The following is a 19,430-nucleotide window of genomic DNA, read 5'->3' on the forward strand; positions in this document are numbered from 1 at the left end:
TTGAATTAGCCTATCTCATTTAGTTACAAATTGGCCTTACCCATCACCTGGTTAATAATTACATATTACCCCTATTGAAAATAACTGGGATCGTACCATAGATAATTTGAGGGGACTCATGCATGGGATAAAGCATTTAAGAACTACCTCTGTCCATTAGTAGTACAGGAGGCCATCCTTGGCTAAATTTTCTGATTGTCACCCGTATATCTAATTTGCATTTGAAAATGGCCAGGAATGGACTTTGTTTTATGTGGATGGGGGGGACTGTTCCACAGCATCGATATCCTCTTTGAAGTATACCTGTCCTAAACTGTTTTGTTGATGTTGCAGAAGAGGTTCAGATCTCTAGACTGAGTATTTCTGATGCCATTTGACATGTCCAGATAACCATCAGAAAAGTCCTGTACCATATATTAGCTAGCTGTAGAACTCCCTCTATGACTCAAGAAAGCCACAATGCCTATCTACAGGAGTTAGAATGACTTACAATTGAAACAAATACCATTTTCCTAGGTGACCTTAACTATTCAACTATAGACTAGGAAACCTACACCACCACTAGTACACAAGTACAGAGATTGCAAGACTTTGTCTGTAAGAATGCCCTGGAGTAATTACTCTGAGTACTCACTAGGGAGAGCAACATCGCCCTGGAGTAATTACTCGGAGTACCCACTAGGGAGAGCAACATTTTGGATCTTGTCTGTACTAATATGGTGGCATTGTGCACCATCCCCTGTGTACATTCATCATTTGTTAGGTCTGGCCATACAGCCAACTCCTTTGAAGTAAACTTAAAACAAGAGACCTCTTCCATCCAAGGTACAATTAGAAGCATCTCTAAGCCAAACCACCTACTGTTAAGTGATACATTGACAAGCTTTGTATCCTTACTAACCCAGTTAACTGCACTGAATATGGGGAAATGTACACCACCACACTATACCAACATGTAAGTGACCTATAGGAACAAGTGCAGGGCAAACCCCAGAAACAAACCCACATGGTGCAATGATAATATCAACAAACTTTATAAAAAGGAAGCGAGTATTGAGGAAAAGTAAGAAGAGTACTTCCCAGAATGATCAAGCTCTTGTCACTGAAATAAACAACTCACAAGCTTAATAAAATGTACCAAAGCCAAGTTTGAATCTAAAATAAGTGCCCAAGTCAAAGATATTCACAAGGCCTTTATTTGTTACATCTGTAATCTCAGAAGTACAACACAGCAATTCACTGAGATGATTGCGAACAATTTTACCTACACTGAGGCTGAAGATATAGCGAACCTCCTGGCCAGTAAATTCACCTCTAACTTTACCCTTCTTTCCCCCCTGTTTGTCTCACAAGGTAAATCAGCTGACACACAAGACCAAGTCATAAAAGTAATATCAAAAGCTAAAAATACTGCATCAATGGGTCCTAACAATGTACCTGGATGCATCTTAAATATCATGAAGCACAATTTAACCACTCTAGCAGCACTGTTCACCCTCAGCCTCCATACAGGTTTTTTATCAAGTAAATGCAGAATAGCTACAGCCATTCCCCTCCACAGGGCAGGACCTGTCACAGACCCATAGGTCTCACCAGCTGCATATGCAAAGCCATGGAAAGACTTATGGAACTAATAAAAAAGGAGGTAGGGAACCTCCAAACAGATGACGCATCTCAGTTTGGATTTGTCAAAGGCAGATCATGCTAACTCAATTGGTGGACTTGGTCACCAAAGCAATGGATGAAAGTAAAACAATACAATACTGCAAGTGTCAACCTGGCCAAAGCTTTTGACCCAATCTCCAACTTGGGCATATTAAACAATCTAAATAAACTAGGAATAAACTACTATGCACTGATTGCATTGCCAACTGGCTCATAGATTAGTTGCAGGAGATCAAATTAGAAGAAGCTACCATCACAAAGAGACCAGTCACCAGGGAAGTCCCCAGGGTTCAGAGCTGGAACCTCTCCTGTTTAGCATGTACTTCTCTGATGTAAAAGCCAATACCAAAGGCTCTGGCTAACTAAGTTTGCAGATGACTGCAAACTGGAAGATTCATTGAATCCACAAATGATGTAGCCATCCTGCAGGAAGGTTTTTCCCAAATAAATAACTGGTGTCAAAATCATAGACTGAAACTAAATGCCAAAAAATCCCTTATCATATCCTTTGGGAAGTCATTTGCCCTTGGAACCTACCAAACACCCCTAAGAGTTAATCCAGTTGTTCTGGATTTGAAAACGTATGTGGACAGGGATCTAACTTTTGACTAACGTGTGTCTACTGTTGTATGAAAGTTCTTCTATATCGTTCTGCTTGCAGACAAAATGTTTGTCTCTAAATCTAGGAATGCCTTTACTCAACCCTCATTAGGCCAATCATTGAGTATAATGCCCCATTTGGCATGTGTCTGTGCAGAGACATGAACAACATGAATGACCATAGAGATACCTTACTAAAAGGATACAAGGCCTAAACAATATGTCCTCCATGGACAGTCTCAAACCCTGTCACTATACTCTTTATCCTACAAACTGCTAAGAGGTGACTCATGTGGCATACAAGGTATCCTCTGACCCAGTACTGATGGACTTGCTGCATATCAGCAAGTCAAATGGCATCAGAAATATTCAGTCTAGGGATCTAAACCTCCTCTTCAACATCAACAGTGTGGTTTGGACGGAGAGATATATCTCAAGGACATATCACTTTTCTGGAACAGACTCCCATTCCCCATAAAACAAAGATAATCTCTGACTGTACTCAAGTGCAATTTGGATCTATGGATGGGTATCAGTACATTTATCCCAGGACTGCCCCCTGTACTACCAAAGGACATAGGTAGTTCCTAAATGCTTTTTACAATGCATAGGTATGAATTGTAGTTATTCTTACTGGAAGTAGTATATAGTTATTGAGCATGGAAAAGGTAAGGGCAGTATAACACCAAATGGGACAGGCTAATTGAAGCACCAACATGGACGTTGGCTAGGCTTAAGATGGCCCACTAGAAGAGTTAGCCTAGTACTTACCTATGAACCTGTACAAGAGATAATTAATTGGTTGTTTGACATATATAAAATGACCATAAAAGTCACTCATTTATAGTAGAAATATTAATGCTTGAATTTTGATGATGTAAAATTTGCCTTTAAAGAGGAAGCTGAACAGATAAATGTTATTCTCTTCTCTGTCCTTTTTGCAGGCATCCTGCCAGCCATCTACACTTTGCAGCCTAATCCGTGTATTCCTGCATACTGATTTTTCATTATTGAGCACAGTTCATGTGCTTTCCCCATCCCTGGTGTTCCTCAGTAAACTCAGTCCATTCACACACCCCATCCTGGGTATTCCTCAATGAGCCCAGTCCATTGTCCTCCCCCATCCTGGATATTGCTCAGTGAGCTGAGTCCATTTGTATCCCCATCCTGGATGTTCCTCCGTGAATCCAGCTCATTTTTTTTCTAATATCCTGGATATTCCTCAGTGATTCCAGTCTATTCATTCTCCCTATCCCTGCTATTCCTCAGTAATCCCATCCATTCATTCCCCCTATATTGGGTATTCCTTGGGGAGCCCAGTCCATTCATTCCCCCATCCTGAATATTCTCAGTGATCCCAGTCTGTTTGCTCCCCCATCTCTGGTATTCCTCAGTGAGCCCAGATTATTTGTCTCCCACATCCCTGGTATTCTTCAGTGAGCCCACTTCATTTTCCCCCCATTATGAGTATTCCTCAGGGAGCCAGGGCATTTGTTCCCCCTATTCTGGGTTTTCCTCAGTGAATCCGGTCTGTTGTTCCTGCCATCCTGGATATTCGCCAATGAGCCTAGTCCATTTGCCACCCCCCGCAGTATTCCTCAGTGAGCCCAGTCTATTTGTTCCCCATTTCCCATGTATTACTCATTGAAATGTACTGCAGGTTGAGGTAACTGTTATTCCGATAGCCCTTGTGGTGGTTTTTGTCAGGACCAATATCCCAGCAATGGGGGACTATATGTATGTGCTTACCCCTTCCATCCTGGCTGAATTGAATGCTAGTGTAATTGCAGGACCATCCTGTAACCTCCACCTGGAGCAGGTGTGCTCATATACACCAACCAGGGACCACCAATCACATATTCCCAGTCTTACAGTCCTACTGTCAAGAAGGGCACCAGTTACACTGGAACAGATCAACAGAATGAGACCACCATCTCAGCGTATGTCAACCTCCCTCAACACTCTGGCGACTATTCCAATTCAAGTCATCTGGGCTGTAGGTAGAACTTTATCCCTCTGTGCCTCAGAGCCACTGTAAATGTTGAACACTGATTATTATCTGAAGTGCACAGAAAATGCTTAGTGTATGGCTAGGTGGTGATTATCTCTACTGTTCCAAAAAGGCATTAGTCTCTCAAATGCAGCCATTTTTTCTTGTGTTCTATTAGTTTTTGCTTAAATTCTTCAGTGAAGGTTTCTCTTCAGTGTACTGCCTATGCATACCTTGTGTAAAGCAGTTGTACAGATCCAAGTCACCTTGCCAAAGCATTGCTGATAATGCCCCCAGTGATCACAGCCTGTCCACTGAATGTTACACATATTAATGATCCTCCTTACCATATCAGCAGAAAAGTACCCCACAGACTGGTGCAATTTCACAAAAAAGGAAGCTTTTCAGTTGCCTAAACAATAAAATAAAAACTATATATACATAGATTTGTTTTATAATATTTCTATTGTCATATATTAAATTTTTATTGTTATAATTTTAAATAAAAACTATTGAGAGAAAAAATAAAAACACCTAAGTGAGATTTTTCATATGATTGTGCTGCCAGTATCATAATTTTGGTCTGGTTTGTATTATGGTAGCTAAACAGTTCAGTTTGTCGTGGTAATACTGTATTTAGTCCCATATGTAGTAAAGTTGTCAATTCTTAACTCATTGTTTAACTCATATTTACAATTTGTTTCTTAAAGTAATGCAGTTTGCTTTCTGAAATTGTTCTTTAAGAAAAAAGTGTGTTGTTGTACTGGTAAGATATATGCATTACAACTGTGGGCCACTTTTATGTTTCACTTTAGCAGCTAAAGCAATGTTTATACTAACTTCTCAAGGACAACATTTTCATTTTTGCGCACTTATCAAATATGCTCCTGATCCACTCTCAAATTCCTTTCTTGTGTTTTTTCTGGACCTACCAGCATAATATAAATTAGAAGGACTAGTGGTGAGAATTTATAAACTTTTTTGGAAGATTTCTTCCACAGACTAACAAAATATACCATAACATTTAGAAAAAAACACTAAAGCATGTGGTAAGATCTGTGGGATAAAGGGATCGTTTCCACGATAACGGAAAATTTGATTCAGGGTTATGTTAGCCACAATGAAGAAAGACCTCATTATTAACTAATTTGCATGCCTATGAATCGCACATTCTTCTTCTTCTTTTGGCTTTTTCTAGTTAGGGGTCGCCAGAGTGGTACAATGGTCCGCAGAATGATTGGCAGTGGAGTTTACAGTGTTGAGTTGCCAGCCCAGCACCCAACCTTCCACAGAAGGCACATTCATGCACACACTCACACCTATGGCCAATTTACAGTGTCCAGTCCACCTACAGCATGTCTTTGGGATGTGGGAGGAAACCGGAGCACCTGGAGGAAACCTACATGACTACAGGGAGGACATACAGACTCCGCACAGGAGGCACCACAGCTAAGAATCAAACCAGAGAATCTCTTGTTGTGAGGCAGCAATGCTAACCACTGCACCACCGTGGCCGCTGCCTACGAATCACACATAATTACAGCAAATGCAGAGCTATACTTCCTATGGTAAGCATTTCAGATGGCCCATGCATGTTGCTGAATGTATTAAAGCACATGCATACATACACACACACGCACACGTATACCTCTTACCTGTCCCTGAGTTAACAGAGCATCTCTGATGAGTCTTCTATTTGATCTTGTCATCGTCAATCAGTGACTCCTTACAGTCATTCAACAAGTCCAGATATTAAGAGTTTCATTCCTATCATAAAATGTATCGTGATGCTTGATCTGTTGCTGTATTAACTTTTTTAGTGAACCCAGTAGAATAACCTGCTACAGCATCATGGTAGGCACTCTCTGAATCAGAAATGGTAACTGAGAGCAGTAAAATGGGTCAGATTCTATCAATCTTCTAAGTACATTTTTTGTCTTAAAAATGTAAATAAAAAGTATAAATCATATGATCAAATATGTAATTTATTGTTACTACAAAAATCAGACATTTGTTACAGCAGATTTCTCACAAAATAAAATTTAAATGAAAAAGGCAGGAAGCTAAATCCAGCTACTATAAAGCAGCAAGTAATTATTTATTTTTTAAGAAGGACTCTGTGAGATGCCACAATAACTTTGGAGTAGCAGACTATGTACAGGTCAGTAAGGATTCAGGAAAGGTCATGAAGCAAGAGATCCTATGAGGAGTTGTTCCACCTATAAACAAAATAAAAGCCATACTTAAGGGAATAAGATATATAGAGAGAGGCTAAAATGGACAACATTTTTTTTAAATGTTAGAAATATCAGTTCCACATTCATTCATATTTCATATTGTTTTCTCAGAGGGCAAACCATGCTAACATTGGTAAATACTTTCTTAAGCTCAAACACACACACACACACAGACACACACTCATCTATGATCAGTTTTAAGGATCGCTCATTCTGTTTGGGATATGGCAGGACACTGGACCACTCAGCAAAATCTGACATGGACACATGCATAATCTGCATCAAAACATCTGACCTAAACATGAAAATGAAGAACAAAGCTATACGAGTCAGCAGTACTAAGCAGCATGCCACAGTCCTGACAGGGTTTGAATTACGGAATTCTGAATTAAGGAGTGCTTCATTTGTCACTGTTTATTTACTGTTCTGCTGTCGATGTACCGTGACGTCAGCAGTGTGTCTCTTCATACTGCGCATATAGTATGACTTCTTCATGGGCATTACTCTGTGCTTTCAATTTTAGCAACAAGTTTGGCAACCCAGAGATTTTTCTGCACTTCTAGCCTAGCCAATGAAGCATGGTTCCAAGAAATGAACGTTGTCTAATTCTTGTACTGCACTGGAGGTAAAATGTGAGATCTGGAATTAGAAAGGATGTACACATTTCTTTGTGGACATGTTTTCTGTATTTAAGCTACCCCAAGTGAATGAAATGTCTACCTCATTTCTGATGTTTTTGAAAGGAAGAATGCCTCTTCTGAAAAGCTGATGTATGGGAATAGGATGTTCTAGCAACAGTCACTTGAACTGGTAGAAGGCACAGATTGATGGAATGTTGCTTTCTTCAGGGAAAATTTGGCTTTCCTTGAGGCACAGTATGTTTATTAAGTAAGGAACTTTAGGCTGAAATCTCTTTGCAATGGTAAGTAGCTTTTGGTCAATCCCAACCCCCAGGAAAAAGAATGGTTGGGTTCTACAGTTGAGTTCTGTGGTTTCATTTGAAAGTACAATTTGATTAAAGATATGAAACTCATACCACACTGTGCATCATCCAAGATTGTTAACATTTGCAAATGCTAATGAGTGTAGCACTGAAAACTAACCATCGGCCTGCATTTGTTTCTTTATACGTAGTTCATCAGTGCTTGTGCATGTCTTTTTATTTTGTTGGTTAATGTTGTGGCAGTATGATTCCACATATTACTAGAGAAATAGTAGGATTGGCATCATCTCATAATACTTTCGCAACAATTCCTGAATGTCAAAGTTGATGGCTGATTAGGCGATTTCTGCTTCATGGGACAATGAAAGCTGATGTGATGTGAGTATGTCATGTATAAGCATGTGTGACTGCTATTTCTACCACCATAACTGCCTGCTCATTTTGTTAACTAGAGGTACTTGTGTATGGTACGGATTTATAGGACCGGTTTCTGTCTTTCTTGTCGTATGTGTTTATGTAGAAGTTCAACTGAGGCAGACTAGCTCCTTACTGATATCAGAAATAGTAGTGAGAAGATGAGTAACTCCACCTATTATTTTGCTAAAGAAACACTGCAGCTGGTGTGAAGGGAGAGCTTTGATCTGCAACAGTGGAGACAAGGGTTCTAGTATTGTGCATGGAGACGGAGAAATGTCTTGGGGGGGGGGGGGTAGAGGGAGAGGAAAATTGAGATGCATTGTCAAGTTGCCCTTCACCATATATTTGTAGGGGAGAATTGCTGCTGCACTAAGGCCTGCCAGATGGTAACTGCATGAAGACTAATACAGAATGCAACATAGACATATGGCTGTAACAGTGGATGTCTGCAAAAATGCTAATACAGCCGTCTCATGTCACACTGTTATGGAATTTGGATTTACTGGAGTGGGATCCTAAAAAACAGCTCACTCAGAAATCCTCACCTTGATCCATATAGGATTTTACTTTCTAGGTCTTCTTTGACATACAAGACTTAAGGAAAAGCAATGAAATGTAGCTGAAAGTCATAACTGGTCAGGTACAAAAAAAATGAAAAATATATATAACTGGTGATAGAAGCTACTGTCCATCAGATAATACTGTGCCTAAAATGTAATTTAAAAGATGAGGTTTACATTTACATCAGAAATAGTATGTATTTAATATGTTGTTATTGTTAAGTGATGTAGTTTTTCTTAACTTAAAAATAGCTGTGTTTATTGCTCTGATTGCAAAATCCAGTGCACATTCTCAATGACAATCAGTCAGAATTTTAACATTGCAGTGCAACATTGATAAATGACACTCTCGCAGTTCTTAGGTACACAATGGCTAAGTTACATTTATTTTTCCTTTAATGTTACTATTTTATTCATGAGAATGTATAACAAATAGCAACTCAACAGTAAGGAAGTAACAAATGCATTAACAAAAGCAACCATGACTATATGATACCTTTATCAATAAGCTAGTAAGCCAAGCTAATAAATGCAATCAATACTTGGTACTTTACAAGCAATAGCAATGATAACCACAGTCTTTATAAACTAAATATAATTAGGGTTAATACAATGAAAAATTGAAATACATTACTTAGCCAAAAAAGCATACGCATGTATTAAAATATTCCATACCTGAGGTACCATTGAAAGGTGACTGCTGTATTTAAGAGTAAATATTTAACATTTGCCACCACTTTGACCCCCTTGTATTTTACATTTTAACATTTAATTTAAGGGCATTGATATATTTGCAAAACAATAGAAATGTATTTCAGTATCACTGTAGTCTAAAAGATATCAGACATAGTGGTGTAAAGCTTGGGAGATCCCCAAGAGGATTAAGCTGGTGAGGAAGGGTCAAATTGTAAAAATTTCATGCGAATACCATGCAAATAATTTATTTATTTTTTATTTTACATTTGTTGACCGGGCTAGTCTAGCTGGATACATGTCCATTTTCAGTAGAGGCCCGGGGAGAAAAGCTCCAACAGAAATACACAATATGCTATAAAAGTTGTGACAGTTCAAGCTTAACCCAACTGTTATTAAAAAAGTCCTATACTGTTGTAGCAGTACAAGCTTAATGCAGCTGTTAATAAAAAAGTACAAAACTAATGGTGAGCATAATACAAATAGTAAAGGTAATATACAAAAAGTTGTTTACTTTATACATATATACATAGAATTAAATTGGAAAACATGATTTATATGAATCGCTAAGGAGAAGTCAGTAGTTAGTGCAGTTTAATATTAGGTGAAAAGTATACATAGGTATAAAGTAAGTAAGTTAGTCAGGGTTAGTACAAGGGCATACCCAATGAGTACTAAGAAATAGTTTTAGTTTCTCTTTAAAAAGTGTTATTCAGGACAGAGATAGGAGTTCAGTGGGAAGTAGTTTCCAATGTTTTCCTACAGAATTAGAGAACAAAGAATCTCCTGCTAAGTTGTTTGATCTGCTAGTACTAATAAGTAGCTTATTAGAGGAGCGTAGATTCTTAAGATTGTTGTAGGGGGTAATAAGATTAGTGAGTATAGGTGTATTGGTGGGGTGATACAGGCTCTTATGGGTAATAGCAACCTGGTGAAATAGAAACTGATTCTGGAACTCTAGCCATCCTAATTGTTTTAGGTTGCTACAATGATGAGTCCTAAAAGGAGAGCCAGTGGCAAATCTAGCAATATTATTATAGGAAATTGCTAGTTTGTTGAGGTTGTTTATTGAAAGATTAGTGTGTATAGGTGAAACATAGAGTAGAGTGGAGATTAAATGAGTTCTAGCTATAGCGGTCCTGGCTAATGGAGTAAGAAAGGGTTTGATTCTATAGAGGGATCCCAATTTCTTGTTGACTGTTTTTATTGTACTGTTAATGTGAGTATCAAAGTTAAGGTTGCTATCTATAGTTATTCCTAAAAGTTTGGTGGTTGGGTCAGGAGATATGAGAGTGCCGTTCTTAGATATGAGTGTGAAGTAAGCAGGGTTTGACTTATGGGTTGGAGTAAAAAGTAGTTTAGTTTTTTTAGGGTTCAGTAGGAGGCAGCGGTTTAAAAAACATTGTTTTACTGTATTAAATGGGACTGTAGCTCAGAAGGAGAATTAGCTGAACAAATTATAGTGGAGTTGTCTGCGTATTGAATACAGGTTGCATGAGGAATTACTAAGTGGAGGTCATTAATAAAAATGGAAAATAGCAGTGAGCCTAATATGGAGCCCTGGGGAACACCAAGGGAAATGGGGATGTGTGTAGATAGATTGTTGTCCCATACTACAGCCTGTTGTCTGTTGTCTAAGTAAGATTTGAACCACTTTAAGGCTAAAGGTTCAAGAGAAAGGGATTTAAGTATATCTTTAAGGAGCTGGTGATAACCATGTCAAAAGCTTTAGATAAATCTATAAAGACTGAAGAGGAGAGAATGTTGTTGTTACGGTTTTTATTTATGCAGTCTGTAAAGGATAGTAGTGCAGTGGTGGTACTGTGGTATGGTCTAAATCCATGTTGACAGTTGGCGAGTAAGTTATTTTGGATAAGATAGTTAAGTAGTTGCTTATGGACACATTTTTCCATTATTTTTGCCAGTGGGGAAAAGAATAGAAAGTATGTATAGTTAATTAGGGAAAGTTTCCAGAGGATGATTTAGGAAATTGTTTGAGTGTTCAAATATGATACAAAAATGAGGAAATTTAGAATCGTTGCCTGGTGCTGCCTCCACTTCTGTATATCAAATGGAGTAGAGAGGGTATTCTTTGGATATTTCTGTCAATGTCAGCCAGATGAGAGGAGGGCTTGAATTCATGCATTTAGGATTGTCCACAAAGGATGTTGTATAAAATTTTTGATAACATTTTTGATAGAAGTATTAATGTGTGTCTACTTTTGTATTTCTTGGAGGACCAATTAAAAACAGATTAGTCCTACTATAATAATCAAGTTTGTTTGATAAGTAGATAATGCTAACTAAAAATGTAACATTCGTTTCTGCTATCTGTGTGGCAGCACCGTTTTATGGCTTTGAAGGTGGTAAAACATTTCATTCTCCTTCACTAATTTTTTTCTGTAAGTAATCTTGCACTGGAGTACCTAAAACTGTATGAATGGCAAAGAATTATTATTGCATATCTAATTATAAGTAAAAAGGAATGGATTCTTCACATGGATGTCAAAACGTGCATTTTGTGCCTTGCTTCTTTGTTCTGTAGGGGAATTTCTTGTTGTCTATTGCTTACATGCATATCTTGGTTATGACTGACAAATCAGTCATAGTCCTCTATGTTCTAGATACCGTCATGCACATTTCGGTAGTAGTTTCAAGCTTCACTGAAAAAAAAGACATTCTGGTTTAGTAAGCAGATATAGAAACAGCTGAAAAAGCATGTAGAGGTAAAAATATGTTGAGCTATAATGGATTGCAGGACTTCTACAATCTTTGTAACAAATGAATACTACTGAACAGATATGTTTCTGTATTTTCTGTTATGTTTTTCTTTAATGGTCGATGTAAGTGGTTGACAGAAATGTGCCTTTGAGGGAGAAGTTACAAAGTTAATATCTGCCCTGCCAGTATGGCACTGAATTAAGGATGCTTCATTTAATTATCTTTCCTAGAATTAATTAAAATCCATCATTGAAGTATGTTCTGAATGCAAATTAGATAATTGTATATTTTTTTAATTAGCTAGAGAAAAATTCAGACATGTTGCCCTCCTTAGGATCATGCAGCTTTATACTTCCTCCAGCTGTTTCAGTGTTTATTACCAGGTAGTTTGCATTATAGTAAAATAAAGCAGTTGGATGCTAATGCAAAATGTGTTTTAAATTTTCATTTGAATTTTACAAAATGCAGTTTTGTAAAAAATAAAAAGAGACTGGTGTAACAGATTTTCTGTTGGAATGGTAGATTTAGCCTTTTTTTCATGTATGTGCATGTTGAAAGAAACACGGTAATATATGAAAAACCAAGTAAGTTAAATTACCACATCACAGCTGAAATATAATAATGCTGAATATTTTGGAGGTGTTAACAACAGAAATATTTTATGAATACTGCATTTATGCTCGTTGCTTTGTACTTTTGATTTATTTCAAGATGCTACTGGATATTGAATCACATTCAGGCATTTTATTTTATTTTTTTGTTTATTTAGCCTTTTTTGACCAGATTAATCCCACTAGGCTAGTGGCCTCTTTGCAGTAGAGACATAAGGCAAGAAAGTGTTTGATAAACAGAGCTACTAACCATTTTATTGAAGTTCACATCCCTATCACTGATCATATATATATATATATATATATATATATACACACACACACATATTTTTGCAACTGCCTGTAAAGAGCTAAATAAATATAAATGATCAATTATCAATTAAAATGCACTAATGAAAATACAAGAATTGGCACGGGAACACTCTGATTTAAAATGTCCAGAAATTGGGGAGTCTTTCTTCAAAATCATTAAAATAGTTGCTTGCTTGATTAATTTTAATATGAAATTGTTTTATTTTTGTTTCATTTTCCCCCTCAGCTGATAAAGCATTTAAATACAAAATGATGTGTGTGTACTGAACTGCACATTGTTTAGGTCTGATGTTATGGCAATGTGTTATACCTTTTGCATTTGGCACCCTGAAGAATGCTGTAATTTGTAGTGAACTTTTTTTTTTTTTATGGTGTAGTAATTGAATGCTCTGGCCATTTTTGACCTAGATTTGACCATATGTAAACAGGACCATATGTACTTATTAAAATATGTGTATATACACCTGATGCTACTCAAGTGGTCTCCTATCCAAATATCGACCACGCCTGACCCTGCTTAGCTTCCAAAACCAAATAAGGTTGGATACATTAAGACTGGTGCAACTATGATATAAAAAACACTCAAAAATTAAGATGAAAATGCCTTAAGTTTTAATAAACATGTAATGTATCTGACCTTATTTGGGTTTGGAAGTTAAGCAGGATCAGGCTTGGTCAGTATTTGGATGGGTGACCACTTGGGTAACATCAGGTGTGTGTACACACAAACACACACACATACACACACACACACGTTATATATTTAAACTTTTGTAACAAGATTTATATATACGCGTACTGTTTACTGGTGGGAATGATGATTAACAAGTTATTTTTAGGACCTTGTTTAAACTATTTGTAAATTATTGTTATTTGATATTTATTTATATATAAACATATTTATGTGATTTTTATTTGTATTAGGAAGACTTAGTGGAGATTTTTATATGGTCATACTTTTACACAAATGCAAGTGTAAATGTTTTTCATGTAGGTACAATCACCTTTAAGTGTGCTTATTCATATGCATATAGTTTGAGCTGCTCTGATTAGACAATATTGTGTGATGTCACACTTAAATTCATTATATAAACACCAACAATTTCAATTGCTTTATCTGATGTCTATAAGTGGACGAAACAACTTATCAGAAATTGTTTTAACATTCTGGAGGTGTGCAGTCTCTATCCTGTTGCCAGGAGTTATAATGTTGTAAAATCAGTATTGTGCCAGTCTGTTTCTCGTAAATTTAAGGCCCCAGCGGTTATGATTTTCCTTCCTGTATTTCATGCAAGGTATGTATGAATTTTTCTAGATCTTCAGTACTTAATTTTGGTAGTCTTTACATTCCACCAATTGTAATCTATTGGAGAGCTGCCTTTATTGTCACAGTTAAAGAATCTGCAGTATTGGTGTTATCATCAAAGAAGTAACGATCACTGGTCTCGTCATTTTTTTATACTCTGCCAGAACTGCTTTCCAGTTGTTGTTCATTAACAATAACAACATCAATGACGTGTGAACATAGCAAATTTTCCAATTAAAAAGTATAATTATTATTGTTATTATTATTATTACTACTGCTACTGTTATTATTATTGTTATTATTATTATTACTACTGCTACTGTTATTATTATTATTATTACTACTGCTACTGTTATTATTATTACTACTGCTACTGTTATTATTGTTATTATTATTATTACTACTGCTACTGTTATTATTATTACTACTACTGTAGTTATTATTATTATTACTACTGCTACTGTTATTATTATTGTTATTATTATTATTACGACTATTATTATTATTATTATTATTATTCATGCGTCTTCTGTTAACTACCAGCACAGGTATATCAACTTTTGCAGTTGTGATCTGCCACATTTCCTACCTACCAAAAATCGTGCCTTATGTTAGACAGATATTGGAATATATATGCTACAAAAATTCCTTTCTCTTGTCTTGATAAGTGTACCCCATCCTGTCTAAATACATGTGTGCCCCAAATTAGGATTGGATGTTCTTATACGTTCCTACTTTTTAAAATGGGACATTTTTTAAAGTAAGTATTTATCCAAAAATATTTTCATTAACACTAGAGAACAAGCCTTTCCTTTCTATATGTGATTTTTGAAAAGTACATCTTAAGAAGTATACAAACTGTATTAACTATAAGGGCTGTAAATTCCCTACTAACTCTCAGTGAGTCCTTAAAGATGAAATTATCTAAACCAACATGAATAACCTATTCATACCTTGTATTTTGTTTCTGGCAAGCACAACACTATTCTGTGTTCTTTATTTTTTTTGCAAATGTGAATATTAGTTCCTTTAGTAACTGAATCTCATATTTGCACAACATGATTTCTTTCTCATATTCTTGTCCTGTAGCCTCATATTTTTTTGCTATTCTAGTGAGTAATGCTGGACACTGAATTTTAATACTTTGTTAAATTCAGAAGCTACATGTTTATTTTTAAGCAGATTAGACTAATATTTAAACATTATCCCTAATTTTAACACATTATTTTTTGCTATGTCTAAAAGTCGTGAACTAAGGTTGCTCAGGGCAACTGATCACAGATGCTTTGCATAATAATAGGACATGAGTTGTCTACTAGTATTTTCTTACTATCAGATAAAAAAAATGATGGCCACTGCACATATTTATAGATTTCACAGATTCACAAGGTACAGTTGGTCGTTATCGACATCCATCCTCATAGGGTACCTCTTGCCTTCAGAAGGGGAAAAACTAGTCAGGGCAGTAATGAATTTATACGCATCCATGTAAAAGTCAATTTTGCCTTAAAGCAGATAAGGGTATCGCTCTGTTTTTATGCAACATGTTATAGAAGCAGAGGAAGGAATGATTAATGCTTCTAGTCCAGTAACGTGCCTATTTGTATGTTGATGGAGATAGACGTCTTTAGTTTGAGTGTTTTATGGAGGTGTAGGTGATCAAGGAGGGGGTGAGTCATTAATACAGAATGACAGACCTATATATACAGGAGACTATGCAAGCAGAGTATAGGGATAGAGAATTTCATACCTGTCATGGTAACTGAGCTTTAGTCTGTAGTTCTTTTTATTTGGGAACTTCTTGGGTCTTTGTAGCTATGTGTTGTGTTTGGACAGATGCATATAAAAAGGAGCATTATATTCTATAATTGGTCTGCTAGGAGTAGAGTACAGGGGAAACATAACTTCTTACTGTTATTTATTAACTGGACTATACAGAAATATTTCCTGACTGTTGTTGCTGTTTTGTAGTCAAAAGATAGGATTGGGTCTACAAAGGAATTGAGACTCTTGTGACCATATAATTCCAGAGTGGGTTGCTATCTGTAATGTAAACTTTTGCCGTGTTTTGTTTACCAGAGGTGACAATGCTACACTTTGCATTTAATCAGCTGTTGCTTGCAGTCATTGTCGAATTTAGATAGTGATTTGTCTGAGTTAGAGGTTTGGAGATCAATGGAGAGGTAAATACTGAGCAGAAGTGATATCAGTACTGAACCTTTAGGAAACCACCTTTTTGATTTCTGAGGTAGCACCTTCTACTTTAACTGTATGGGTTCCATCTATCAGCCAGTTTTCTATCCTTCTAACAATATAAGGATTTATGTTTCTGCATTTATGTTTATTTTGAATACCAACCCAAAGAATAGTGGCAAAGGTTTTTGCTTGATGATAACGATTGTCTGAGCTGCATGGCTGCTCTCTGCAGCTTCAGTGACTTTCTCAAAGAGCTTTACTAAATGACATGATTTCATTTTGAGAAAACCATGTTATTGTGGGTCTAGAACATTAATATTTTTATGTTGCAGTTTATGAAATCGGATATAATTTATTACATTGTGAAGTATGCTATATTAGGTTGATGGAGCTACAGCTTATGTGGTTTGAGGAGAGACCCCATTTATGGAAGGGCATAAGGATTGCCATTTTCTGTATTTTGAGGACACACCTTGTGGCTATGTGGTTCTGTCAGGGTGTTTCTGGTGCTGTTGGTTAAGCATTGAGGCATATTTCTGAGGCACGTAGAAGGAACTCAGGAATTTGTACAGCTTGAATAACTCTTTCTGGCAGTGCTGTAGCTAGATCGACTGGCATCCTGCCCCCCCAGACGGCACCCTCCCTTCTAAGTTGCAGGAAAAAAAGTCCTCCGAGTAAGTATCTGTTATGTTTTTCCATAACAGTTCTTTTTCTGCCTGAAACAGTAATTTTATGCTACAGTTCCTTACACACAGACATGTACACATTGCAAGAAAATCAGTAAATGCTTTTGACCTCATTCAAGACTACCTAAGTGAGATATTGCTGGCAGGCCCAAATGTCCAGCAGATGTGACTGCATGATGGACTAATTGGCAAATCTTCTGCAGTGCTAATTGTGGCTTCTAGCAGCGTGCATCCTGAGTAGCCTCTCCCTTTGCTCCTCCCTAGCTATGGCTATGATTTCTGAAATGAATATGCATGCATTTTCTGTAAGTGTACAAGCATCATCTTTAGGGTCAGAGTGAGTTTTACTGTTAAGCATTAACTCAGAGCATTTTTGTGTGTTAATTTCTGATCATTTTATGTAGTTAAGGAAAGATTTATTATTATCTTTGACTCTGGATACTAATTTTAATTTGTGTTCTGCTGTGATCTTCCTTCTGGCAGCTTTAAGATTTTTGCTGAGCTTTTTGACCGAGTCTTTATTGTGGGTAGAATTTAATTAGCCCTTTTCTATTATTCTACCCAGATGGTTAATTTTTAGTTTCCCCGTTACATTTGGTGCCGATTATGATAGCTTGGTTTATGGTAATTAAGTGAAATTCATTGGCATAAGTGATAGCTGAGGCTATTTGGAGACTGCAAATTTTGCATTTGAATTTTGAGACCTTGTAATATAGTTGTAAGAGGCTTCTATTTTTAATGTCCTTGAGTTCAGATGTGTCTGCTGTGGTGGACTCAGATGCACTGATGTTGTTACTCTGACCACTGACCATGGGTAGAGTGTTAGGGTATACTGTATATGCTTCCCTAGCTTGCTAGAGTGTAGTGGACAAAAGGCTCTTTGTGAATCACCACTATGTTGTGGCACAGAAGCTTGTTAGTACTACATATTGGTACTTGTCCAAGTTAACCTTTGGGACTAGTTATCATGGTATAGCACCCAGATTTGGTGGTGAACAGTGGCATTAATGTGGTTGAACCTTTGAGACTGGCTACTGTGATGTGGTACAGACATTTGGAGCTGAACATCAGAACCATTGTGAATGGACATCCATGAGACTGGCTGCCCTGATGCAACATGGAAGTTTGTCAGAGTACTGCCTCGTAGGGGAGAACGTCCTCTTGTTGTACAGATACCTGCTACAGCACATCAGTATAACCAAAAGGTATTCTGTCTGATGTAGCCAAAGCAGTAATGCCCATGCATGAAATATTTGTATCTATGTATGTATGTATGTACAAAGATAATGTACTGCAATATCAATTCATGGCCTGTACAGTTTTGGGGTGGTGATGCAGTATGGTTGTAAAACTGTAATTCAGTGCTGTGGCTTAACCTGTACCTTTTACCAGGGGTGGTAGGTGTAGTGTTGTTCCAGTGTGTAGAGTTTGTAAATTCTTTGCTACAGCCCTGTATGTATATGAATGTGTGGGGGCATGCACACCTGTGTGCCTATGTGTCCATGTATTTTTGTGAGCAAGAATATAATAAAATATATTCCTATAGAAATAATACCAAGGTAGACTTTATGCATGATGTATGCTTTTATATCATAACCTTCATTTTTCTCCATTTTATTAATTCTTCTTTTTTCTTTCCCCCTACTGCAGATACATTCAGTTCCCTAGAACTGAGCTGTAGTGCTGGTCCAGCACAAACAATATTAGAACCAGACCAAGCACTGGTGTTGGACTGTAGTCTGGCCACTTTGGACCAGCCTTCTAATGTCACCTGGATAAAGGATGGACTGCCTCTTGTCGAACAGGATCACATTCATGCGCTTCCCAATGGATCACTTTACATTTCCCATGCAACCAAGGACAGCAAACAGCAGGAATGGAACAGTGGAGAAGGAAGTTACTCTTGTATGTTGCGGAGTTCTTTTGGAGCTATTTCAAGTAGAAGAGCAGCAGTTACTTTTCCAAGTAAGTAATTTATATGTTTGTGTTTTTGCAGTTCATTTTATTTATGGCTGTTTACTGCAACATATGCAAATGCAATGGGTGACAGTCAATCTTTGTAAGCAGCATTTAGACGTGGAAGAATTCTTAAAAGGAAAAGTAAATTAAAAGGTTTTACTTTGTTAGTATGTGTTTTCTACAGAGTAAGATTTATGTTTTACAGTTTTTTGAAGAAATGCTTATGCTTGCATCTTTGCAGAAGTGGCATATTGGTATCCACAAAAAATTTCTTTGACAAGGTACATAATTTCCCTTCATGGAATCAGAGTTGAAGGAGGCCAATCTGTGGTGCAGAACATAAGCAACAAAGGTGTGAAGCTTTGTTCTTTTTGATACAGCATCACCTCTGCTTAGGTAGACACTATTAACTGGATGTTGTACATCTAATTTAAACAACACACTCCCCTACAAACACACGCACAGCCCCAGCAGTACACTTTGCATGTCATTAGAGACAGACCTGGAAGTTGATGGCGGCTGTCGAGGTCTGAT

The 19,430-nt window shown here is 37.0% G+C and overlaps 1 protein-coding gene across 2 annotated transcripts in view; it reads left to right on the top strand.

Moving 5' to 3' along the window:
- The window catches only part of LOC122806652 (immunoglobulin superfamily DCC subclass member 4-like), a 2,205,210-nt gene that overhangs the window by 675,118 nt on the left and 1,510,662 nt on the right, over nucleotides 1-19,430 (top strand). For both annotated transcript variants that reach the window (XM_044077249.1, XM_044077250.1), the window contains exon 2: nucleotides 18,588-18,902. In XM_044077249.1, the coding sequence (XP_043933184.1) occupies nucleotides 18,588-18,902 (315 nt within the window). The remainder of the gene's footprint in view (nucleotides 1-18,587; nucleotides 18,903-19,430) is intronic.

The sequence above is a fragment of the Protopterus annectens genome, chromosome 7.part0, assembly GCF_019279795.1.
Source record: "Protopterus annectens isolate FY-2018-M chromosome 7.part0, PAN1.0, whole genome shotgun sequence".
NCBI lineage: Eukaryota > Metazoa > Chordata > Ceratodontiformes > Protopteridae > Protopterus > Protopterus annectens.